The sequence below is a fragment of the Rana temporaria genome, chromosome 4 (assembly GCF_905171775.1).
Source record: "Rana temporaria chromosome 4, aRanTem1.1, whole genome shotgun sequence".
In the NCBI taxonomy this organism is placed as follows: Eukaryota; Metazoa; Chordata; class Amphibia; order Anura; family Ranidae; genus Rana; species Rana temporaria.
In genome coordinates this window covers 400,448,983-400,475,712 of record NC_053492.1, presented here as the reverse complement: position 1 = coordinate 400,475,712, position 26,730 = coordinate 400,448,983, and the positions used below count along the sequence as shown (strand labels likewise).

The window sequence follows — 26,730 nt, the reverse complement described above, 5'->3', positions numbered from 1 at the left end:
TTGTTTTAAAATGGTCTGTTGCAAAGTGGGAAAACTGTTTTTTGTTTGCGGATGAATAGAATTAGATTTTAATTTGTATTTATTTTTTTGATCATAGGTGGTGTGTTCTCCATATTAAAGAGGAGAGGGTCCTTATGGCTTTTCAGCACTTAGTTCAAAAGCCTAAATCTCTGATATGGGGGTGCATTAGTGCGTATGGAATGGCCAGTTTGCACATCTGGAAAGGCACCATTAACGATCAGTTAAAACATTTGATATGGTTTCTATTTCTTTCTTTTGTGAATAAAATATGGGTTTTAGATTTGCAAATCATTGCATTCTGTTTTTTCTGTAGATTTTTGAACAGCACTTCAATTTTTGGGGAATTGGGGGTCTTAAAACTGAAGGTAAAAATGTTCGTGTTGGATGAAGTGAAGGATTGGAACACCTGTCAGGTTTTTTATTGCCATCTGTGCCCCTATTGGGGAGATTCACCCTCTTTTTGTCCTGTTATAAGCAAAAGTGAAAAACAAAAAAAATCATCATAGGATGCATTAAGGTGAAAAAAAACACTAGGGTTTACAACCACTTTAACAGTGTAGGAGCTCCCCTGCTTGGCAGAAGTTGCTAGTCTCTCAACAGAAGTTTATCAAACTGTTGGACAATTTTCCACCCATCAGAGGCAGCGTCTGCTGATCAGTTTATTATGACGGCGGCAGGTTCTGCTGTGAGAATAGTGTCTCCGCAGGGAAGTATTCCTCCATTCAGTTTATGTGGATGGAGGAATATGATGGGCCCTATTACAGCAGTGGGTTCCACCACGTCGCAACCAACCAACTTTCCAGTTGTCCTTTCATACAGACCTGGTGTGAAAACCAAACGGAGTCAGATTGGGTTTTTTAACCACTTGTTTTTCGCCGGACGACTATAAACATCCTGTCTTTGAAGAGGAATACCGTTGTTATGGTAGCAGATAGCTACCATAACCCAGTATCCTCTTCAAGAGCTGGCGGTTCTCTTTCAGATAAAAGTGGTCTCTGGGGCGAATTCGCCCCAAAATTACTTTCATCGGCGGAGGGAGTGCCCCTCCCGCGGCGCTCCGGATCCCTCCACCGCTTACTGTGGCCGTCTGTAGTGGAGGCGATCCAAACCTGTCTCTAGCTTAACATGGAGACGAGTGAGGGGAAGATGGCCCCCATTCGTCTCCAAGTCAAACGGCCATTGTATTTTGTCATTTGAGAAACATATTTTTTTTTTTATTATTGCATTTTAGTGTAAATATGAGACCTGAGGTGTTTTTGACCCCAGATCTCATATTTAAGAGGACCTGTCATGCTAGAGCAATAATTCTAGCCCTAGACCTCCTCTGTAACTTAAAACCTGCAACCTGTAGAATTTAAACGTCGCCTAAGGAGATTTTAAAGGGTAAAAAAAATTTGCCATTCCACGAGCAGGCGCAATTTTGAAGCGTGACATGTTGGGTATCAATTTACTCGGCTTAACATCTTTCACAATCTAAAAAAAAATTGGGCTAACTTTACTGTTGTCTTATTTTTTTAATTCAAAAAAGTGTATTTCTTCCCAAAAAAGTACCCCTGTATGACTACTGCACAAATACGGTGTGACAAAGTATAGCAATGACCACTATTTTATTCTCAAGTGTGTTAGAAGAACAAAAATATATATAATATTTGGGGTTCTAAGTAATTTTTCTAGCAAACATTTTTTTTTTTGTCTCCGCAGGGAAGGATTCCTCCATTCGGTTTATGTGAATGGAGGAATATGATGGGCCCTGTCTGCTTTCCTTGCACTACAACTATAAAAAAAAACAATCGACTATTGAAATAGACAGGTAGATGGGTTTGTGGTGCTTTGCCCCAAAATCATGGCAGTCACGCCCATGCTATAGTGACTTTTAAAATCTGTCATACCTATCCTCTGACCTGGATATAGTAAATAGCCAGTGAAGTTCTGACCTACACGTGTATTTCCTCCAGGTCAGAGAAGCTGAAGCCAAGTGGCAGTATTGGAATTGTGAGAAATGTCAATGTACAGTCTATTGTAAATATCCAATCTGCTTAATCAGAAAAAAATAGAAATGCTGTGTGATCGCCCACGGGAGATGCAAAGTCCGATGCAGAACAAATAGTGTTGAAAACTTTGAAGACGTGTCCTTTGTAAAAATGTAACTACCACGCCAATAATGCATTAGTTGTAGTTGCAGTCATGAACACAGCTGTCATAAAATTATATTCAGAAAAAATAAATATATATTTTTTTTTATTGAAATATTGCTATTCATGTGACAGATTGCACACTTTCAATCTTGATAAGAGAACATTCGCTTGACTGTTAGTTTAATTTTGTGTGACCTTCTCATTTCACGGTTAGGGCTCTTTCACACGGAGCGGACCGTTTCTGGGTCCGCTCTGTGTGTCTCCGTCGGCTCAGCGGGGATCCCCGCTGAGCTGTCGGCGGATAGGGCGGTCCCCGCACACAGTGCAGAGATCGCCCTGTCTCAGCTCCACTCTGCCCTATGGGGAACCGGATGCAGACGGACCGTCTGTCCGTCTGCATCCATTTCCGTTCCACCGGACGGAAGAAAAATAGTGTTTTCTTCCGTCCGAAAACCGGATCCCGACGTTAGCGGATGCTCCATCCGCTAACGGACGCGATCCCATAGGGATGTATTACAAGTCCGTTAACGGACTTGTAATAACGGACAGGCGGAGCGGACGTCTGAAAGGGGCCTTAGTTGGGCTTTATTTTTAAATTTGAGCCCAAAGCGGTAGTAAACCCGTAACTAAAAATGTATTATATTGAAACGTGCCAATCATTCAATGTATTTGTTTTATCATATTTTTTTTTTTCAAGCATGTTTTCACCTGGTGATCTGGCCAGTAACACACTGTATTTAGAGTGCCTCTGCTCTGGATGAAGGGGCACAGGGGGCACCTTTTGGACAGCAGAATTGGAGGGTTTGCCATCACTGCCCTATACTATGTCCACAGTCTCTGGCCATCTCCTGTATTATGTCTACAGTCTTTGCTTATATCCTGTTGGTGGCTGTTATCTCTGACAATTAAACATTCACTGAATTTTATATTTGGCCTTTTTAATGATGATGTGGGCTGCAGTTGAGGCCCCCCATATCAAGAAAGTTGCTCCAATGGACATGGCACGCTATGGGTTGCATTTTTTGAATGACTAGTAGAACGCAGAAATGTGGTGTAGACTATGACTTGAAGGCTTATTCCTCCCAATCAAATTGCCACTTGTCGAACTCTTAGTTCAAAATGTGACCGAAAATCTAAAATGGCCCAATCTCTTCCCCCCTTATCCTAACCCTAAACACATTCTGTAACCTAATCCTAAGTTGCATCTGAAAGTCGACATGTTGTCCTTGCAGTTGATGTGTTGAAAGCATTAAAAATGAGCACTGCATTAGGTTTCGGCACAGGGATTCCAAACTTTGGGCGCTATTGGAGAAAGCACAGACTGCAGTTCACCTCCAGGGGGCCCCTTGGTGTTACTCAGCCCTACCTTCCAACCTTAAACGACATCCGCTGATAGGTACCACTGTAAAGGTGTGTGCACAACTTGCATCCAGATCTCCCCTTTTCTCCCGACACTCTATTCTATGGCCCATACTGGGGAACCCCCAGTTCGGGCCAGGCATCGATGACGGGAGTTTTTGGGACCTGAGGGAGGCGGGACTTTACCTTGCCTCTCACTTCAGTGGCAGGGGAAGATGGAAAACAATTGGGGAGCTCTCTGACCCGGAGGGCCAGTTCCGACTGGACTTTCTGAGGGCACTTCAGCTTAGCCACTTTCTCAAATCTTTGACACCCCCGACTCCTGATATCCACCCTGTTACGACTCTGGAGGAACTCTGAACAGGTGCGCTACCACATGCACTTTCTTTGACATATAACATGCTCATAACACCGACAGGGGACTTCCAGCCTCCGAGCCTAGCCAAGTAGGAGAGAGATCTAAATTGCCACTTCTCCGCCAGCAAGCGATAGTATATCCTTAAATTTACACATAAGTCCTCTTTGTGCTCCAAAATACAGGAGACTAATTACAAAATTCTCACACGGTGGTACAGGACTGCATTATTACACAAGTTTTTCCCTTCCACTTCAGATATGTGTTGGAGATGCCAAAAAGAAAGGGGCACTCTTCTCCACATTTTCTGGACTTGTCCAGGGTTACAGTCCTACTGGGGGGAAAGTCCGCAGAATAGTCCAGAAATTTACTGACGGATCGGTCCCGGACGATCGGCATACTTCCTCTGACACCCCGGCCAATATCTACAAAAAACGGTCATCAGACACCTACTAGACGCAGCAAAGGCATGCATTCCACTCCTGTGGAAATCTCAGCGTCCACCGACCATCGGCATGTGGCTTAGGAAGGTCAAGGACATCAACCAAATGGAGGACCTTATCCTCACAAGCCAAGATGGGAACGAATCCTACTCCAAGACGTGAAAATCATGGAACATGTTCAAGTACTCAACGGAGGGCCAGGCCCTCAGATGGGAAAACCAGACTAATTGACGATTCACTATATGGGATCTAGAGATCCCCTTAGATTATCTGATGCGATGAATGACGGCTCTCGGCTGATGGCGTGGGTCCGTGCTTGCGAATCCCCCCCCCCTTTTGTGACTGCCCCCTACTCTCCTCTCCCCCCTGAGACCGCTTATTACCCCTTCCTCCTCACTCTACTGAGCTCTATGTGCCCACGGGCGCACTCTTTCTCCACCTTTTCTTTGCTCCAAATTTGTTCTATGCTTTGAAAAAACTGGTCGCCGGGCCATGTTACCCCAACTCCGACGACCGGGTGGCATGGTACTCCCGAGGGGATGGATTTATACTATCCTCCTTCAAGCCCTGACAATTGGGGCAATTTACGCCATCGCCCCAACATGTTTGCTATATACCCCCAGTATATGTATACCTGAAATAGTCTATGCAACGTTGTCATTGATAGTCTGTATGCTCTGCACATGTGCCTTGAGTTGTGAACTTTTGTTATTTTTTGTTCTATGTATGTGGTTCGTGTGGACCGATTTCCTGATAAAAAAATAAGAGCACTGCACTTTGATGCATATTGGGGCAGCGTAGCCACAGATCTGTCAGGGTGCCCGCCCATGCTGACTGTGTCCACAGCCAAAAGCGCCTACAATGGGTATGTGAGCATCAGAACTGGTCCATGGAGCAAAGGAAATGGGTGGCCTGGTCTGATGCAGCAACTTTTCTTTTACATTATGTGGATGGCCAGGTGTGTGTGTGTGTGTGTGACTTATCTGGGGAAGAGATGGCACCAGGATGCAGTATGGGAATAAGGCAAGCTGGCAGAAGCTGGAGGATTCTTTGGGCAATGTTTTGCTGGGTATCCTTGGTCCTTCCATTCAATTCACATGGCTGTTGCTTTGACACGTACCATTTAACTAAACATTGTTGCTAACCAAGTATACTTCTTCATGGAAACCGTATTCCCTGGTGGCAGTGGCTTATTTCAGAAAGACAATGCACCCTGCCACACTAAAAAAAAGTTCTAGAATGGTTTGAGGAACACAACCATGAATTTGAGGTGTTGACTGGGTTGAGATCTGGAAAATTTGAAGGCAAAGCCAAGCATCCATGGGATGTGCTGGGAAAAATTAGCTTGATCCATGATGGCCCCACAGCACTTAAAGGATCTGCCACTGATGGCTTGCTGCCAGATACCACAGCATTCCTTCAGAGGTCTAATGGTGTCTAGGCCTCGATTGGGTCAGTGCTGTTTTGGTGGCAAAAGGGGGACCTACTCCATATTACATGGTTGCTTGGTCATAAAGTTATAGCTGATCAGTGTATGCCGACTAACCTAACCTTTTATTTTGCCTTTTTTCAAATTGATGCCGTCTTTTGTGATGAGTTGACTTTAAGGTTAAGAACAGGTGGTCACACTTATTTCAATGAAATGTTTTTAGTTATCAGTACTAATGTCACATGTGCTTTCTTTCCAGATCCTTACTTAAACTTGCAGAGTTATTTGAAAAGCTCAAAGTAAGTTGTGGTGGTTGTGTGTTTTTTTTTTTTTGCATAATGCCAAGTGTCTCCAATTGTATTTTTTGTGACTTTTTGTGTGTGTTGTCACAATCTGTCTGCAGAAAGTAGAAGCAAGGGTTTCATCAGATGAAGACTTAAAACTTTCTGAGCTCTTAAGATACTACGTGCTTAATATTGAGGCAGCCAAGGTAATTCATTTCTATTCCAGAATTTTCTGTAATGTTAAAAGAAAAATTGCAGGATAATGATGATTAATAGAAGTGGATTTTTGTGTTCAATTCCTCTTACAGGACCTTTTGCACAGGAGGACAAAAAGTCAGGTGGAATATGAAAATTCCAATAAAGCTCTCGATAAAGCTCGGTTAAAAAGCAAAGACGTGAAGCAAGCCGAATTGCATCAGCAAGAGTGCTGCCAGAAATTTGAGAAGCTCTCGGAGTCTGGAAAGCAAGGTAGATGAGTGCTGCTTCAGCTTCCATGTCCTACCCCGCTCTGCATACTTCACTAACTCCATCTGTGACGTCTACATTCTCCCTGGCTTCTGGCAGGAAATATGTAGAAAAAGTTTTATTGACAGAATAGGTGAAGTTCTCTTAAGTTACTGACAAGGGAATACATGTGGGCATCTGTGAAAAGAGAAATTGCGATTTACAAAAGTAGACTGTTATATTTTCTTTCAATACGTTTTTATTGACAAGGCAGAAGATGCATATAACCAGTATTCGTACATTTCGACCTAAAGTACATCCAGTATAGATGGTCGTTGTACAGACAAATTGCCATACTAACGCAAGCAATGCTGTGACTTTTTTGTGTTCTGTGCCTTTTTGTTTTGGCTGCCAGCATTGATAAGACCAGCTTCTCTAGAACAAAAAGCTGTACACATGAGCCGAAAAGTTGTCTGGTTCCTGTCGAACTGACAGTTTTTCGATTTATTTTCAGCCCCGATGTTCCCAGCTTAAAGCGGTTGTAAACTCATAAAAAAAAATACGATTTAAGCAATATTACAATTTACATGTGTATTGAGAAAAAATGGGCACCAAGAGTAAGCCCAAAAATCGTTCTTACTGTAAAAAGACTGAGTTTTGTAATGCTGCTGCTCTGTTATAGCTGTCGCCATTACCACTGTGGGCTTCCGTGTCTGTATTCCTAGTAATTTCCGCCCGTGTTACATTTCTCTCCCCGTAATCTCGCGCATGCGCACTAATTGCAGTGTCCAAGCCTCGTCTTAGTATCCAGTTACTATGGAAACAAACGTTGAGCGAATCAGAGATAGATCCTGTTGCTGGCATCGCGGGATCTCGGGGCTGACGTCGACAATAGGAAATTACGCAGCCCGGTATAGACGCTGCATTTGTCCGGCCGGGTCTCAGCCAGCCGGAAAGTTTTTACAAACGGCGCATGCGTGGGCTACGTCATGAGCCACAATTATACATATATCTTGCAAGGAAGGCAGGTAAGGAGACAATCTTCTAATGCAAATGTTTATAAAGCCTGCAAGTGTCCACATAAAGAAAAGTTATCAGAATGGGTTTACAACCACTTTAAGGAGGAAGTAAACCCTGATGGGTGTTACTTCCTCTTTGTTTCCCTGCAAAGGTAAAGCATAATGGGCTACTATGCATCGCACTGTAGACCATTATGTGACACCTGCAGGAAAAGCCTGTGATGTCCCAATCTTACTCGCTAGTAGCGAGCTTTCTCCACCCCTCTTCCTTCCGGGGCCGCAAACTCTGGCTCTGTGACTGGCTGGAGTCGTGTGACATCACTTGCTCGCAGGAGCTGCCTTTAACGACATGACCCGAGATAGAAAAGGCACAGCGTGCCCTTTCTAACTCCGGCACATGCGCAGAAGAAATTGCCGTACAGTGATTTGCAAATATCTCCTAGACCGTGCAGGCCTGGGAGCCATTTCAAGCACCTACAGGTAAGCCTTAATTTAGACTTACAGGTAGGAAGGCTGCCGCTTCAGGTGAGCACACTAGAACAATCAATGTCCACTCAGAAACCAATGGGTGCCGGCAATGCACGGGATATGCAAAAGAAGAAAGATATGGACAGCCGCACTCCAATTTCTTAAAAAGACGTGCCCTTTATTGGGTAAAGGAAAAATGCACTACAGGTATCGGCAGACAGTGGGAACAACTGCTGACGCTTTCTCGCATTGGATATCAATGCTTAATCATAGCTACAAATGAAAATAAAAAGCCACTTTTTATTTTCATTTGTAGCTATGATTAAGCATTGATATCCAATGCGAAACGCGTCAGATGTTTTTGCCACTGTATGCTGATACCTTTTTAAGAAATTGGAGTGCGGCTGTCCATATCTTTCTTCTTTTTAATTTAGACTTGCCTGTAGGTTAAAGTGGTTGTAAAGGGTTTACAACCACTTTAAGTCTACCTTCTGCAAAAAAAATGTGCATTTGATCTGGAATTACAGGTGCAATCCTAGGCTCCTGCAGACCGTTCCTCTAGCTTGATGTTCATACCGAGGTACAAACTTTCACTTTGAGTGTCAAAGGAGTACGGTGAAAGAGTCCAAATTCACTGTTTGCATAATATTCTTTATTGGGCAGATGCAGCGTTCTTCGGGAGCAAATGGCTTTGGAGATCAGTTTGATATGCTTTTGCATTTATTTAGTGAGTTGGACCGGTCTCAGATCTTTTTTACGACTTTTGCATGTCCATTGACTTGTATGACCAGCTCACATAAACATACCTTTACAACTATTTTTGTAGTGAACAAGGAACTGCAGTCTGCAATAAAATCATCTTTGCCATTCTGAAGATTCCCTCCAACCACTTTGCATAGTTTATATATACTATGATTCCGTACTTGCCAAATATGCTGCAGAAATCTCCTTCCACAATGTCTGGCTACATCCATTTTAACTGTGGGCAGCTGAAGCTGCTGCCTGTTCACTTCCTGGATTTGCGCGCACACACAGCTGATTCCCCCCCCCCCCCCCTCCCTGGCAAACTCTCACGAGAGTTGGAGAGAGCCGTGTATGATATCATAAGCCTAGGTTAATGACCAGACAAGAAACAGGAATTAGACTGTATAAAGTATTTTATTTACTGGCAGAAAAAATGTTTTACTATCCAAAGTTAAAACAAAGGCAGAAGATTTAATAGATGAAAAAATTACTGAAGGCCCCGCTTACAATTACTACCAGCCCCTCCTGCTAAAACAAGCAAAACTACACAATGTCTGTTTTTTTTTTTTTTTTTTTTAATTCCAAGGCTGTATGCACATATGCATCCTCTCTGCGCTTGATCCTAAGGGGCCGCATATTTGCGTGAATTGTTGCTAATGCACCCGAGTCAAGAGTGTGCACAGTTTTCGCCCAACAGCTCTTGATCACTCCTTGAATTCGGATCAAGTGACTGCCGTGATTGGATGTCACGTAATCTTAAGCCCCATCCTGCCTCCCGACATAAACCTTTTAAAAGGGTTTAAATTCTGCAGCTAAATACATTTTTAGGCTGGGTTCACACGCAAATTGGATGCGGATTTAACCAGCATCCAATATGCATATCGGGAGATTGTGATGGCTCTCTATGGAGTCGGTTCACACATCTCTGGAGTGAATTTCACAGGTGTCCTCTGCGTCTTCTGGTCTGATGGAAATCGGACCTGAAACGGCGAACAGGGACACACCAGACCGCTGCTGTGAGCTGCTCCGGTGTGAACCCAGCCTAAAAGAAAAATAACTTTTTTTTTTTTTTTTTGGGGGGGTTACAACCTCCTTTAATTCTAAATATTTTCAGGTTTTTAATCATTTTGTGGAATCTGGTAAGCGCCTACCTGAGAACAGTTGGTTATAAAGCAAAGATCTAATGTGTCCTATAATTGGTATACATCTGAAAACACCATATAAGCAGTGTGTTTGATCTACAGCTCTTTTCTACACAGGAGTCCCCTGCATTCTAATATTCTAAAGATTAAATGCCTACATTGTTTTGTGTGCTTTTTTTTTTTTGATGTTTACAATGACCTTGTTTTGCAGAGCTTATTGGCTTCAAGAAGAAGAGAGTGTCTGCCTTTCGGAAAAACCTTGTAGAAATGACCGAACTAGAAATTAAGCATGCCAAGGTTTGTTACCACCACCCATATAATACCTTATTCTTGTAAACACTGTAGTCGCAAAACAATGCAAAGTATCATATCAAAGAAACTATAGAGCCTTATCTAGAGTAAAACTTCCTGTCCTGTGACAGCACTCCCTCGCTGTACTGTATCTGTGCCCCCCAGGACATGAAGCATGTTAATTCTACAGTACCCCTCTCCATAACATGGGGGGGGGGTGTATTTAATAGTAATACAGAGGTAATCTGGGCAGGAAGGTGGGACAGCTTGAAATAAAATTTCAGAATGCACAGGACTGCACTGAATTTTTGGCAGGACCACAATTTCAAAGTTGCATCACTGTGTAAAATCTACATAAAAACAAAATGCAATGATTTGCAAATCGCATGAACCCTGTTTTATTCACAACAGAAAATGGAAAATGTATCAGATTTTTAACCACTTGCTGACCACCCTATAGCAGTTTTACTGCTACAGGGCAGCCACTGTGTGCAGAATCACGCATGTGTGTGTGTGTGTGTGTGTGTGTGTGTGTGTGTGTGTGTGTGTGTTCCTGCTCTTCTGGGTGGGTGATTATCGGCCACAGTGACAGAAATGCAATCTGCCTATGTAAACAAGGCAGATTGCAGTTCTGACGGGGGGAGGCATAGATCCTGTGTCTCTGCAAAACGGGGACTAGGATCCATGTCTTCCCCTAGTAAAGGCACCTCCCACAGTTTAGAAAAACACTGGTCAGGCACACAGTTAACCCTTTTGTTTGCCCTGAAGTTAACTCCTTTCCAGCCAGTGTCATTAGTACAGTGACATATATATTTTTAGCACTGATCACTATTCAAGTCACTGGTCCCTAAAAAGTATCAGTGTCAATGTGCACCGCAATATCGCAGTCCTGCTATAAGTCGCTGATCGCCGACACTACTACTGGTAAAAATAATTTTAAAAAAATAATACAAATATCCCATAGTTTTTGTAGATGCTATAACTTTTGCCCAAACCAATCAATATATGCTTTTCACAGAAAAAATAATAAAACCTTAAAGTGGAGGTTCACCCGAAAAGTTAATTTTTAACATTAGATTGATGCTCATTTTGTCAAGGGGAATCGGGTGTTTTTTTTAAAAATCGAAGCAGTACTTACCGTTTTTAGAGCGCGATCTTCTCCGCCGCTTCCGGGTATGGGCTGCGGGACTGGGCGTTCCTATTTGATTGACAGGCTTCCGACGGTCACATACATCGCGTCACGATTTTCCGAAAGTAGCCGAACGTCGGTGCGCAGGCGCCGTATAGAGCAGCACCGACGTTCGGCTTCTTTCGGCTCATCGTGACGCGATGTATGCGACTGTCGGAAGCCTGTCAATCAAATAGGAACGCCCAGTCCCGAAGACCATACCCGGAAGCGGCGGAGAAGATCTATCTCTAAGGCCTCATACACACGACCGGATCTGTCCGCTGAAACTGGTCCGCGGACCGATCCGATCGTGTGTACAGGCTAGCAGACAGATTTCCAGCGGACAATTTACTGTGCTTAGTGTTAGTTGTTTTGTGTGTATATATGAATTTAACGAATACAATCCCGTTAGTCGGTTCACACAGCAGCGGCACGACTTTGGGGGGCGACTCTGCAAGTCGTCCCGAGGACGACTTCAGAGGCGATTTGCAAAACGACTTCTGTATAGAAGTCAATGCAGGTCGCCCCAAGCCGCCCCCGAAGTCGTACAAGAAACTTTTTCTAAGTCGGAGCGACTTGCGTCGCTCCTATTAGAACGGTTCCATTGCATTGAATGGGACGCGACACATCAGGCGGCTGAGCCGCCTGTCGTGTCGCCCCAGTGTGAACCGGGTCTTAGATGATGGTATAAAGTACTCTTGCTTAATTGACGTCTCTTGTGCAAATGTGCTCAGACTGGTTGCCCCACATAGATGTGCACTCTCCCCTAGATGTTGACCTCCTATCTCTAGTATGGTCTCTTAAGCGTGTGGGGGTACCCCTGTAGAAGTCTGTTGAAATTACATCTCATGTAGAAATAAACCTCATATGGATGGATGGATGGATGGAAATGACAAAGGAAGATCCTCATTGCGCAATGCCATTAAAACAAGTTTATTTAATACAAATGAAATGATTCCACTCACATTTATAAGTGTCTTATAGTTCTGGCACCCGGCGTGTATAGCAGGTGATTAATATGGGTAATAGGCCCTTTCATGGAAACCGCCGCTCGCGGCATTCTGCTTGATTCCCTGGTAGTTTCGTAAGAACGAAAGTATCGCGATGATGCAGTAAAACCTCAATGTTTTGTTTAGGCCTATCGGATCCATCATCAGGAAGTTCCTTACGAAACTACCCGGGAATCAAGCAGAATGGCGTGAGCAACGGTTTTTAATGAAAGGGTCGATTACCCATATTAATCACCTGCTATACACGCCGGGTGCCTGGACTATAAGGCACTTTTAAATGTGAGTGATGATGGCTCTGTGATAGGCTGAAACAAAACGTTGAGGTTTTACTGCATTATCGCAATACTTCCGTCTTTCCAAAACTACCCGGGAATCAAGCAGAATGCCCTGAGCAGCGGTTTCCATGAAAGGGCCGATTACCCATATTAATCACCTGCTATACAGGCCGGGTGCCAGAACTATAAGGCACTTTTAAATGTGAGTGGAATTACAGTGATGAAAATAAGTATTTGAACACCCTGCTATTTTGCAAGTTCTCCCACTTGGAAATCATGGAGGGGTCTGAAATTGTTATCGTAGGTGCATGTCCACTGTGAGAGCCATAATCAAAAAAAAAAATCCAGAAATCACAATGTATGATTTTTTTAACTATTTATTTGTCTGATACAGCTGCAAATAAGTATTTGAACACCTGAGAAAATCAATGTTAATATTTGGTACAGTAGCCTTTGTTTGCAATTACAGAGGTCAAACGTTTCTTGTAGTTTTTCACCAGGTTTGCACACACTGGAGGAGGGATTTTGGCCCACTCCTCCACACAGATCTTCTCTAGATCAGTCAGGTTTCTGGGCTGTCGCTGAGAAACACGGAGTTTGAGCTCCCTCCAAAGATTCTCTATTGGGTTTAGGTCTGGAGACTGGCTAGGCCACGCCAGAACCTTGATATGCTTCTTACAGAGCCACTCCTTGGTTATCCTGGCTGTGTGCTTCGGGTCATTGTCATGTTGGAAGACCCAGCCTCGACCCATCTTCAAAGCTCTAACTGAGGGAAGGAGGTTGTTGCCCAAAATCTCGCAATACATGGCCCCGGTCATCCTCTCCTTAATACAGTGCAGTCGCCCTGTCCCATGTGCAGAAAAACACCCCCAAAGCATGATGCTACCACCCCCATGCTTCACAGTAGGGATGGTGTTCTTGGGATGGTACTCATCATTCTTCTTCCTCCAAACACGGTTAGTGGAATTATGACCAAAAAGTTCTATTTTGGTCTCATCTGACCACATGACTTTCTCCCATGACTCCTCTGGATCATCCAAATGGTCATTGGCAAACTTAAGACAGGCCTTGACATGTGCTGGTTTAAGCAGGGGAACCTTCCGTGCCATGCATGATTTCAAACCATGACGTCTTAGTGTATTACCAACAGTAACCTTGGAAACGGTGGTCCCAGCTCTTTTCAGTTCATTGACCAGCTCCTCCCGTGTAGTCCTGGGCTGATTTCTCACCTTTCTTAGGATCATTGAGACCCCACGAGGTGAGATTTTGTATGGAGCCCCAGTCCGAGGGAGATTGACAGTCATGTTTAGCTTCTTCCATTTTCTAATGATTGCTCCAACAGTGGACCTTTTTTCACCAAGCTGCTTGGCAATTTCCCCGTAGCCCTTTCCAGCCTTGTGGAGGTGTACAATTTTGTCTCTAGTGTCTTTGGACAGCTCTTTGGTCTTGGCCATGTTAGTTGGATTCTTACTGATTGTATGGGGTGGACAGGTGTCTTTATGCAGCTAATGACCTCAAACAGGTGCATCTAATTTAGGATAATAAATGGAGTGGAGGTGGACATTTTTAAGGCAGACTAACAGGTCTTTGAGGGTCAGAATTCTAGCTGATAGACAGGTGTTCAAATACTTATTTGCAGCTGTATCATAGAAATAAATAGTTAAAAAAATCATAAATTGTGATTTCTGGAATTTTTTTTTTTGATTATGTCTCTCACAGTGGACATGCACCTACGATGACAATTTCAGACCCCTCCATGATTTCCAAGTGGGAGAACTTGCAAAATAGCAGGGTGTTCAAATACTTATTTTCCTTACTGTATTTGATTTTTGTATTAACCACTTCCATACAGGGCACTTATACACCCTCCTGCACAGACCAATTTTCAGCTTTCAGCACTGTTGAATGACAATTGCGCGGTCATGCTACACTGTACCCAAACTAAATTTTTATAATTTTGTTCCCACAAATCGAGCTTTCTTTTGGTGGTATTTAATCACCTCTGGGATTTTTTATTTTCTGCCAAAAGAAATAAAGAATGACCGAAATTTCGATTTTTTTTTTTTTTTTTTCAGTTACAAAACTTTGTAAATAAGTACGTTTTCTACTTCACTGATGGTACTGCACTGATGGGCACTGATATGGATGGGCACAGATAGGCGGCATGGATGGGCACGGATAGGCGGTAATGTGTACTAATGGATGCCAATGAGTGCCAAACAATAATGCCTGCCAATCAGTAATGCTCATTGTGGGCGCTGATTGGCATCCATTATTCAGTTCTGATTTGCATCCCTTGTGGTCTAGGGTGGCATCCCTGGTGGTCCAGTGTGGGCATCCTCGGGGGGGCTGCGCTGATAATCGATCAGCACAAACCCCCCCCCCTGTCAGAGGAGCAGCCGATCTGCTCTCCTCTACTCGTGTCACGGCTGATCACGTGGTAAAGAGTCTCCGACTAGATCGGTGTTGCGGGGTGTCAGACTGACGTCCAGTCAGGATATTGAAATCACTTTGCTGCCGTCATTTTGCTATATGGCGGGCGGCGAGTGGTTAAACGCGTTTTAATGGCATTGCGCAATGAGTATCTTGCTTTGCCATTTAACGACTCTGTAAATGTCTGGGAACTGAGGGGACCTGTTGCTGGAGTTTTGGGAAAGGAATGCCAGGGTTCATACCAATACATTTTGAAAATGTAGCATCAAGCATTGGCTGAACATTTTAAACCTCAAAGCTCAAACAGCCTGGGTCTTGCAACAGACGTGCTTGAACACTATGGCAGTTGTAAACAAACAAAGACATACTGGTCCACCTGCACATGCATTAACCAAGTGTCGGCTTGCATTCAGTCACATTAGTAGAAGAAATGGGGTATGTGCAATAATGGAATAATTTTATAGTGGCCTCTAAATTTGCCACTTCAAAGAGTTTTTATACATCGGTCATTCTCTTGACAGCACTTGGAGAAGACGCCTGTGCCTTTTGTCAGACATGATGGGTAATGAAGGACCTTTCAAAATAAAACGCATGCTGAACCTGTGTACTAGCTGTCACAATTACTAGCGGACCCCTAGTTCATACCGATACCCCTTTATATTGTGTAGTGGGAAAATGTGTTTTAGTTGATTCCTGTTTGGAAGTTTTGTAGGCTTCAGTCTCTGCTACTCACACAGACAAGCTGGCCTTCAAAAGCAGGATATTCATAACTCAGAAATAGTTGAGATGTAGGAGTGCCAAACACATTCATTCAGAAATCAAAATATTAAACCTTTTTCATGAAGATTTGAGCAATTAAAATGATAAAATGTTAACCTTTTGATTTATTTGACCTTTTGAGGTGGTGCGCCAGCACTTCAAACATTTAAGCCTCGTACACACACGCATGGTTTTCTCGGCAAGAGCTTTCTTGCCGAGTAAACCGTGCGGGTGTACAAGGCTTTCAGGTTTCTCGGCAAGAAAATTGCCCAGAATCTAGACGAGAAACTATTTTTCTCCTGCCGAGAAACCCGAGCGTGTATATACTTACCTGTCTCCATGGAAACCTGCGCATGCTCAAAATTACTTTGACACATGTAGCTTCCAAGGCATAGGTAGGCTGAAGCAAGATGGCGGCGACAGCAATCGATTGTGACAAGCGCATGCTCGTCGATGACGTCACCGCGATCGTGCCATTCAAAAGAACGGCGCTTCTTTTGAATCGTACGTCTGTACACTTGGAAAGCAAGAGATTCTTGCCAGGAATCTCGTCAGGAAAATTTTTTTTCTTTCCCTGACGAGAATCCGGGCCGTGTGTACAGGGCTTTAGTCATTGTATGTTAGAAAACTGTCATAATGAACCACTATTTTAAAAAGCAGCCTTGCAGTGAGGTCCCCCTGCCCTGCAAGTGTAAATGCTTGTTAAAGCGGAATTAAACTTAAACATTGAAAAGCAGCTGACAGTTGGCCTAAATATATAAACTACTGTGTTGCTATAACACTTAGGCCCCATACACACGAGAGGATTTATCCGCGAATACGGTCCAGCAGACCGTTTCCGCGGATAAATCCTCTCGAGGATTTCAGCGGATTTCTCTGCGATGGAGTGTACTCACCATCGCATTGAAATCCGCGCCGAAATCCTCTGGCAATAACGTGTCGTGCCGTCGCCGCGATTATGACGCGGCGACGTGCGCAACGCTGTCATATAAGGAATTCCACGCATGCGTCGAATCATTACGACGCATGCGGGGGATCCCTTCGGACGGATGGATCCGGTGAGTCTATACAGACCAGCGGATCCATCCGTTGGGATGGATTCCAGCAGATAGATTTGTTTAGCATGTCAGCAAATATTCGATCTGCTGGAATCCATCCCAGGGGAGAAATATCCGCGGAAACAGATCCGCTGGAGTGTACACACCATAGGATCTATCCGCTGAAACCCATTCGCTGGGATTTTTCAGCGGATGGATTCTATCGTGTGTATGGGGCCTAAAAGGTGATTCCACTCCACCTTATACCACAAATCTAATCAAATTAAAGTGAAGCGCAACAGTCCCACTACATAAAACTCAAATGATGTGAAAACATTATCAAATCTAGTCCATTCGTGAATTGCACTCCATGCAAAATACTGTGAAAACAAAAATGAAATATAATAATGCAAATTAGTCCTGCACCCAACAGTGCATCATAAATGTCAATCTCTTCACGTCTTCTCGTGACTTGTGCCCATCCACCACCAGGTGAAAACCCTACTCACCTCCAACACCCTCCAAAACACACTCAACTGTGTCCTCCAACTGGTTTTGATTCCAAAAATGGCATACCTCCTGGACTCTGGATGGAGGCTTATGATTCCACACCAGCTCGTATGATATCCACCATGTATTTATATGGGACAAAAGGCAACACCATAGTGCCCTCCACTTAAAAAAGATTACCCCCCCCCCCCCCCCCCCCACTATTTCAAAGCACTTAAAGTAGAAATCGGACCACCAGCCAGGTAAACCACTTTACTCATACAACGGTGGTGGCGTGACGTCACAGGCTCGTTTTTCTCCAGGAGCCGAGCCATTGACATCACACCACCACCGGTGTATGGGGTAAGTTGTGAGCTGTCTGGCGGACAGATTTTAAAGCCCATTGTATTGTTTTTCCTGTAAGTGTTTTTATTCTCTCTCTTCGTTCTTCTCAAGACCTCCTGCTCTCTAGCTCTCCCATCACCTCCTCCCATGCTCGTCTACAGGACTTTTCCAGAGCCTCTCCAAGCCTATGGAACTCCTTACCCCAAACTATCCGTCTATCTCCTTCTCTTTTAGCTTTTCGAGGATCCCTGAAAACCCTCCTCTTCAGAGAAGCCTATCCTACCCACATCTAACAACTGTATTTTAACTTTGCCCACCTGATCACCCCCCACATCTACTACCCTCTGTTCCACTTCGCCCTCCCTTCTAGATTGTAAGCTCTAATGAGCAGGGCCCTCTGATCATTCATGTATTAAATTGTATTGTAACTATAATGTCTTCCCTGATGTTGTAAAGCGCTGCGTAAACTGTTGGCGCTATATAAATCCTGTATAATAATAATATTCAGAGGGGGATAATCTTTTTTTAAATGGAGAGCACTATGATGCTGCCCTTTTGACCCATATACATGGATATACAAGCTGGTGTGGAATCAGTCTCCATCCAGAGAGGTACAGCAAGGGGGGAAAATGTATTCGATCCTGCTGATTTTGAAAATGTGCCTACTGGCAAATGATCAGTCTATCATTTTAATGGTAGGCTTATTTTTTAAGTGTGGGAGTGAGGATAACCACAAAAATATCCAGAAAAACACATTTCTGTATCTTGTTTTTTAAATCAAACCAGTTGGAGGACATAAGGTGTTTTGAGGGTGTTGGAGGTGAGCGGGGTTTTCACCTGGTGGTGGATGAGCACAAGTCACGAGAGGAAGTGAAGAGATGGTCACTTATTGTGCACGGTTGGGTGCAGGACTGATTTGCATTATTATATTTCAGTTTTTTGTTTTCGCAGCATTTTGCATGGAGTGCGAATAGACTAACTAACAAATTGTAAAAACAATATATCAAATGGTTTTATTTAGTGGGAGTGTTGCGCTTAACTTTGATTATTACGTAGGATTTATATGACGGAAGAGACCCTATTTATCTCTTTTGTAACTGCTTCTCCCTCCCTGTCACTGTAAGTAAACACTGAGCTAAACATGCATCAGAGTGTCAGCCTTTCGGTCCAGCCACTGCAGTGGTTGAAGTGTCCAAACCCAGAAGGAATACTTGGAGAAGATGAAAGCACCTGCTTCTGTTTAAAACCCTTAGTAATTCAGGGTAATATCAGGAGGCTGTAAAGGGGACACGTCATCTCCAGTGCTGTTAAGGTTAAGCATCTCCTAATCTGGAAATTTGCACTGCGTGCCTGCCATACACGTGCCTAATGTTATATAGTGCTGTATCCCTAAAGGTACATTTTTACTAAACTTCAGCTTTAACCCTTGCAGTGTAACGATGCCCCACTGCAAGGGTAAACGTTACTGCTACCTAGTGTAGGGTTTTAAAATGAAACTTTTTTTTATTTTTTTTTATTTTTTTTAACCCAGGATTTTTATATTCTGAATAGGCAGTGATCGGCAGCACTATGCTCATCTTTTATGAACTGTGGGCCTTTGGAGAAGAAGTTTCAACACCGCCCATTTGCGTCTTCAGTGCTGGCCCAGTTGTAGATGCTTGCTGTTTATGAATAATATATATTTTTTTTGTCTTGCAACTCTTAATTGCATAAGCCTTTTTTCATGCTAACAGATCAGCTTGTATCAAAGGTGTATTCATTCTACAAATACTGTTTTTGATGCAATGTGTGTAACTAGTACTGTCTTTTTTTTCTGATTTTAACAGAATAACATCTCATTACTACAAAGCTGCATTGACCTTTTCAAGAACAGCTAAACCTAATGGGATGATTTGACCTGAAAGCACTGATCGCACTTCGGAAAGGCTGAGATACATCGGCAAGAAGAGCAGCTGTATTTTCACTCATGATCTTTAAAAAGATGAAAGATTATCATGATCTAAAATGGATATATTTTGTTAATATCTTTGGAAATGTTTAAATGTATGTCTCTTAAAACAAACAAAAAAAATCTTTAGTCTTTTGGTAATGAGCTTCAGCATCTATTTTCAAATTATTTCTTATTTGCAGAATTTTTGTTGAAATAAATTTTGCTTCATTGTATATATTAATATAAATACATACACTGTTTTGAGCTATATCTTTTATGTTTTCTTACTTTTTGTCTGGAAACTGAAAAGTGTAAAAAAAAAATCCAATATAATCGAGCATGGTTAATTGACCCAATTCAGTTATAAATATTCTGTTTTTTTTATTCACTGTTCACTGTTTCACTTGCCATATAGCTTTATTTTAATTGGGTACAAATTAAATGTGCAACTAGTAATACATGCATAGCAACCATGAAGTGTGTGTGTGTGTGTGTGTGTGTGTGTGTGTGTGTATGTATGTATGTATGTATGTATGTATATACCGTGTTTCCCCGAAAATAAGACCTACCCCGATAAGACCTAGCATGATTCTTGGGGAGGGCTGCAATAATAAGCTCTAGTAAAATTAGTTTGACATTTTTTTTTTTTTTTTAATCCACCTTGCAGAATGATTACACCCTTTTTGCAGACTCGCCGGAGGTTTTCTCTTCTCCTGGCTGACGCCCGTGGCCCTGCCAGTTCTGGTGTTCAATGGAAAATGCCAATCGAGCTCCACAGTGCCTGGCAGTGAGCACAGAGCACACTGGAGGACGTCGGGCTCTCAGTCCACCCCCATGAAGTCTGTTTATGATTGTTTGGTCAGAGACAATCACACCAGTGGCCTGCTGGAGGTCATTTTGTAGGGCTCTGGCAGTGCTCATCCTGTTCCTTCTTGCACAAAGGAGCAGATACCGGTCCTGCTGATGGGTGAAGGACCTTCTACGACTCTGTTCAGCTCTCCTAGAGTAACGTCTCCTGGAATCTCCTCTATGCTCTTGAGACAGTGCTAGGGGACACGGCAAACCTCCTGGCAATGACACGTATTGATGTGCCATCCTGGAGGAGTTGGACTGCCTGTGCAATCTTTTTAGGGTCCAAGTATCGCCTCGTGCTACCAGTAGTGACACTGACCCTAGCCAAATGCAAAACTAGTGAAAAACAGTCGAAAGATGAGTAGGGGAAAAAATATGTCGGACACCTCCTGAAAAACCATTCCCGTTTTGGAGGTCGTCTCATTGTTGCCCATCTAGTGCTCCTCAGTTTCAGCTGCTTTGCTGTTAATTGAAATTAACAACCCCCTCTGTATACACCCCTCCCCCTCTGCTACTTAACTGACGAGATCAATATCCCAGGAGTTCTGATTCAAAAGTGTTCCTTTCGTTTTTTTTGAGCAGTGTAGATATCTAGATATATTATATTTGGAGGCTGACTTAACACACTTTGGCTATTCTTTGATCCATTTAACTACTAGCCGACCAGCCACCGTCATTATACGGCGGCCGGTCGGCTCTCCTGGGCAAGAGCCCGTAGCTGTACGGCGGCTCTTTGAGCGGCCACTAGGGGCGCGTGCGCGCCGCCGGAGGCGCTCGCCCCCGTGCGTGTGCCCGGCGGGCTCGATTGCCGCCGGTCACCCGCGATTGCTCGTTACAGAGCGGGGACCGGGAGCTGTACAATGTATGAACAGAGGATCAGTGTTTCCCCTAGTGAGGCCACACCCCCCCCCCCCCACAGTAAGAACACACCCAGGGACATACTTAACCCCTTCCCCGCCCCCTAGTGTTAACCCCTTCACTACCAGTGGCATTTTTATAGTAATCCAATGCATTTTTATAGCACTGATCGCTATAAAAATGCCAATGGTCCCAAAAATATGCCCGAAGTGTCCGCCATAATGTCGCAGTACCGAAAAAAAAAATCGCTGATCGCCGCCATTACTAGTAAAAAAAAATATATTAATAAAAATACCCCCTATTTTGTAAACGCTATAACTTTTGCGCAAACCAATCAAACGCTTTTTGCGATTTTTTTTTTTTTTTTTTTTTTTTTTTTTTTTTTACGGAAAATATGTAGAATACTTATCGGCCTAAACTGAGGGAAAAAAATGTTTTTTTTATATATTTTTGGGGGATATTTATTACAGCAAAAAGTAAAAAATATTATTTTTTTTTCAAAATTGTCGCTCTATTTTTGTTTATAGCGCAAAAAATAAAAACCGCAGAGGTGATCAAATACCACCAAAAGAAAGCTCTATTTGTGGGGAAAAAAGGACGTCAATTTTGTTTGGGAGCCACGTCGCACGACGGCGCAATTGTCAGTTAAAGCGGCGCAGTCCCGAATCGCAAAAAGTGGTCTGGTCTTTGGGCAGCAATATGGTCCGGGGGTTAAGTGGTTAAATGGTAGTTTTCAGTTTTCTTCCACATCTTTCTGGTTTTGGTTGCCATTTTAAAGTGGCATTTGAGATCATTTTAGCTGGCAGCCTATTGGTTTTATCCACTTTTACATTTCCCCTCTCCAATAAACTTTTTGAACAAAGTTTTAGAGATAAATGCACTATACGCAGCATGTATAACATTTGCTGTCTTTGTCCTTTTAATAAGGGCCACCTGTTTTTTCACAGACAGAATGACCTCACTAATTGAACTTCACGCTGCTATTTTGAACACGCCACTTTCTCTGCATGTGTGGGGAGGGGGTGTGGACCTTTCTTCCAATCAGCGTTCTCCACATCTAGAAATGATCTCCTACAGGGGAATCAGGAGGTGAAAATTCTATCAGGACGTGCACTTTTTAAACCATATATCAAGGTGAAGACAGAAGATATACATGTAAAACTTGTATAGGGAGATTTGTTTCATCCCTGTGTATTTGAGGCTGTTCACTTCACTCGGTATATGGCGGGTTTACAATGTAGAAATATAATTTATACCAAAAACCGTGATTAATCTGGTTAGTAATGTTGGGGTTGCTATTATTTTGAACACTGTATGTGTGTGCATGTATATATTAACATGCATGAAGCTTTGGGAAGAAACGGTATAGTAGTATTGTGATGCATTTAAAATAGAGTACAGTGTCCCTAAATACATGTGGTACCAAGGAACATTGTAGTAAAGTGTATGTAACATAAAGTGATTGTAAAGTCATCCAAAAAAAGTCATTCTTGCCTGCTCTGTGCAGTGAGTTTGCACAGAGCAGCCTGGGTCCTCCTCTTCTCAGGTCACTTTGCTGCTCCTGGCCCCTCCCTCCTGTCGAGTGCCCCCACAGCAAGCAGCTTGCTTTGGGGGGACCCAAGCCGAGTGGTTTGATTCCACTCCCTCTCTTCCCTGATTGGCTCCCACTGCTGTCAAAGTCAGTAAGCCAATGGCACTGCTGCTGCTGCTGTGTCTCAGACAATCAGAAGGGAAAATTGCGGACGGCCGAGGGACTTGTAGACATCGCTGGATAGAGAGGGGGCTTGTGTAAGTATTGGGGGGCTGCTGCAAACAGAAGGTGTTTTTTTTTTTATCTTATTGCAAAGAATGCATTAAGAAAAAAAAAAGACCTCCTTTACAACATCTTTAATATCCAGCACATCATATATTGCACATATACATATTGGTAAGCTTTGTAAAGTAGTACATAAGGGGGCCGTATGAGACTGTTATGCCTCTCACTACACGTTACTGAGGTGTATTCGGACATACTGTTAACTCCTCTCATACCAATGCATTCCAGTAGGCGCAGAATCGTTTTGAACTTTTATTAGTACAAGATAGAGTAAAACTGAAACAGATACAAAACATGTATGATTTGTAAATATTAATACAATTAGGGCATCCCTAACTACCTAGCTAGAGACACAAAGATAAATGTACTGGAGATCGATCGGTATGGCCGACGTGGGATAGAACTCAGCAGACATGTGCTTGCTTCCAAGGAGAAAATGGAAGAGAAAGGCCTGGAGATGCTGCAAAGCCTCATGGGATAAAAATACGGAGGCTTGCATGAGTCAAAACTAACCAGCTATTCTAACTTACTGAATTGAATGGAAATGGTGCAGTTAAACAGAATGTCCATTAGATGGCAGCATTGATTTAATTCAAACAAACTAAAGTCAATGAAGACTATGAGCCTTATTTAATGAAGGCATAACGGAGACAGTAAACCCAGCTGGATGATAGGGACTGGCTAGAAAACTAAAACAAATGGGCTGTTCATTGACTTTAGTGAATAAATATCAAGGTTTTGCCTTGGGCTGCTTTTCAAGTGCCCATACTACTGTGTTAGCAGTTAGGTGGGCTGAGTACACTTATTTTATAACAACATATGACAAATAACAGGGGTGAATGCAGTGCCAGGTTTTTCTCTGTAATGAAATACTCAGGAAATGCAGGGGTCATTGGTTACTTTATCTTTTGAAGAATCCAGACAAAGAAAGTCTCGCTGTATTAGACAATGGCAGGCACATGGAAATATTAAAGTGGTCATTTGAACACCAGCTAGATTTTTTAATGACTTTCCAGAGAGAAAAAAAGTTGTAGCAATCACTGTATGTGTAGTAAATTGTACGTTTCTTTTTTTGTCTCCTGTAAAGTGATTTGCCAGTTAAAGCAAATGTACCATGCAAATATTTTTAAGAAATGAAGACTGGAAGAAAGAGTAGAAATAAATGACATGCAGTCAATACTCCACATATGTCTGAAACTTTCTTAATGTGAGACAGATGGCTTAACAGAAACTCCCAAGAAAGAAGTGAAACTGTGCATCCGCTCCAGCATAAAGACGAAACTCATAACTGTAAACTAGTGGACGGTACACATTTAGGAGATACAGTTGTGCTCATAAGTTTACATACCCTGGCAGAATTTATGATTTCTTGGCCATTTTTCAGAGAATATGAATGATAACACAAAAACGTATTTTCTACTCATGGTTAGTGTTTGGCTGAAGCCATGTATTATCAATCAACTGTGTTTACTCTTTTTAAATCATAATCACAACAGAAACTACCCTGATCAAAAGTTTACATACCCCAGTTCTTAATTACGATGTATTGCCCCTTTTAACGTCAATGACAGCTTGAAGTCTTTTGTTGATGAGGCTCTTTATCTTCTCAGATGGTAAAGCTGCCCATTCCTCTTGGCAAAAAGCTGCCAGTTCCTGTAAATTCTTGGGCTGTCTTGCATGAACGGCATGTTTTAGATCTCCCCAGAGTGGCTGTAAGGGCTTACCTTGGCTGGAGTCCATATTGCAGAGTTGTATGCTCACCCTTACAAATACACACAAACCACGGTAACAAAGTAAGCAGCTACCTGGGCTGTGAGTCTGTGCATGGGGGCTTGACAGGAATTTGCCAAAGGGTGGTCAGGGATTCCAGAATTCAGAATACACGATAAACATAGCCAGGGTCAGAAGCCGGAGTCAGTCTTGTAGCTGAAACAAAGGGATACAGGTACACAGGAACCTTTGGCAATGACAGAACAATCACAATGAACTGACAAATTCCTTAGAGTGAGGCAGTGTTTTATACCCTAGTTGATTGGGTAACCTGACTCAGCTGGACCAGGAGAGACAGGTGCAGATTGCAAGGAGATCCAGAGAAAGGTGATCAGCACATCATTCAGAACCACCTTAGCTGGAAAGCAAGCAGAATACCAAACTGAGGAGTGGCTCAGCAGTAAAGAACCGAAGCAGCAACAGAGAGGTCCCAGGTTCAATACCACCCAGAGCCACTTGGGGCACGACCACGCCTTGCCGTCTGCTTGACACGGTAGGGACCGTAACAGTGGCCCAATAATATTGAGGTCAGGAGACTGAGATGGCCATTACAGAACCGTCACTTTATTTTGCTGTAGCCAATGACAGTTCGACTTGGCCTTTTGTTTTGGGTTATTATCATGTTGGAATATACAAGTACGTCCCATGCGCAGCTTCCTGGCTGATGAATGCAACTGTTGCCTTTGTAGCCAAAACATCAGCGATCCACCTCGGTGTTTCACAGTAGGAAAGGTGTACCTTTTCATTATAGGCCTTGTTGACTTCTCTCCAAATGAAGCATTTATGGTTGTGGCCAAAAAGCTCAAACACTAACCATGAGTGGAAGAAAAGTTTTTGTGTTATTCATTTTCTCTGAATAATGGCCAAGAAATCATAAATTCTATCATTGGAACAATCATCCCAGCAAGATTCCAAAGCTTCTTGGAGGAGGTCATCTGGATAGTCTTTTTCTCTGAATTTGTTAAACAATGTTTGGCTGCGGAGTGCATAATCCTGATGCTTGGAACAATTCCTTTTTAGCCTAAGGAATTGACCTTTGGGTATGTTCTTTTTCCATGCCAGGTGGGGGCAGCTGGCATAATGTAAGTCTGAGTTGCCACCTACTGGAATGATTCCTAGTATTGATAGAATCAACATCATGCAACATCCTCTCATAGGTAGAGCAACACTGTCCAGTGCTTTGTTGTCCACATCCCAGAAGTGGATAACTGGAAGCCGGATTAACTCAGCTGTCACTGCCTGGACCAAGAGGAATGGGGCCTGCACCCTGACATCTTCAGCCTGGTCTGTCATAGATGGGAGGATTCCAGATGTGGATATCCTGGTCTCCAGATTCAGCCACAAATTACCTCCATTCATGGCCAGAACCAAGGATCCTCTAGCATTGGCATCAGATTCTATGATAATTCTTTAGATCCAGGTTAGGCTAAACTATGCCTTGACTCCAGTGTGAATTCTGCCTTAACTGCTCCACAAAATAGACCAAGAGTAGAAGCCAATGGTCCTCATTGCACTGAACTGGCCCACAATAACACGTTACACAGATATACTTTATCCTACTTCTCGGTCATGGGCTTTAACGGCATGGCTTAAAGCGATTGTAAAGTCTATTTTTTTTTTTTATAAAATAAACATGTTATACTTGCCTCTTTTGTGCAGTTGGTTTTGCACAGAGCAGCCCGGAATCCTTCTCTTCTCGGGTCCCTCTTTGCTGCTCCTGGCCCCTCCCTCCTATCGAGTGCCCCTCAGGCAGCAGCTTCCTATGGGGGCACGCAAACCGAGTCAGAGCTCCGTATATCCATTCAGACACAAATCCCTGACCCGGCTCTGCCTCCTCTCTTCCCTGATTGGCTG

General features: G+C 43.1%; 1 protein-coding gene across 1 annotated transcript in view; it reads left to right on the top strand.

Moving 5' to 3' along the window:
• SNX5 (sorting nexin 5) overlaps window positions 1–19,850 on the top strand; it is a 77,839-nt gene extending 57,989 nt beyond the window's left edge. The window contains exons 9-13 of the mRNA XM_040351194.1: window positions 6,002–6,041; window positions 6,146–6,232; window positions 6,335–6,494; window positions 10,055–10,140; window positions 19,477–19,850. Of these exons, the coding sequence (XP_040207128.1) occupies window positions 6,002–6,041; window positions 6,146–6,232; window positions 6,335–6,494; window positions 10,055–10,140; window positions 19,477–19,527 (424 nt within the window). The 3' untranslated portion in view covers window positions 19,528–19,850. The remainder of the gene's footprint in view (window positions 1–6,001; window positions 6,042–6,145; window positions 6,233–6,334; window positions 6,495–10,054; window positions 10,141–19,476) is intronic.
• The last annotated feature ends 6,880 nt before the right edge of the window (window positions 19,851–26,730 follow it).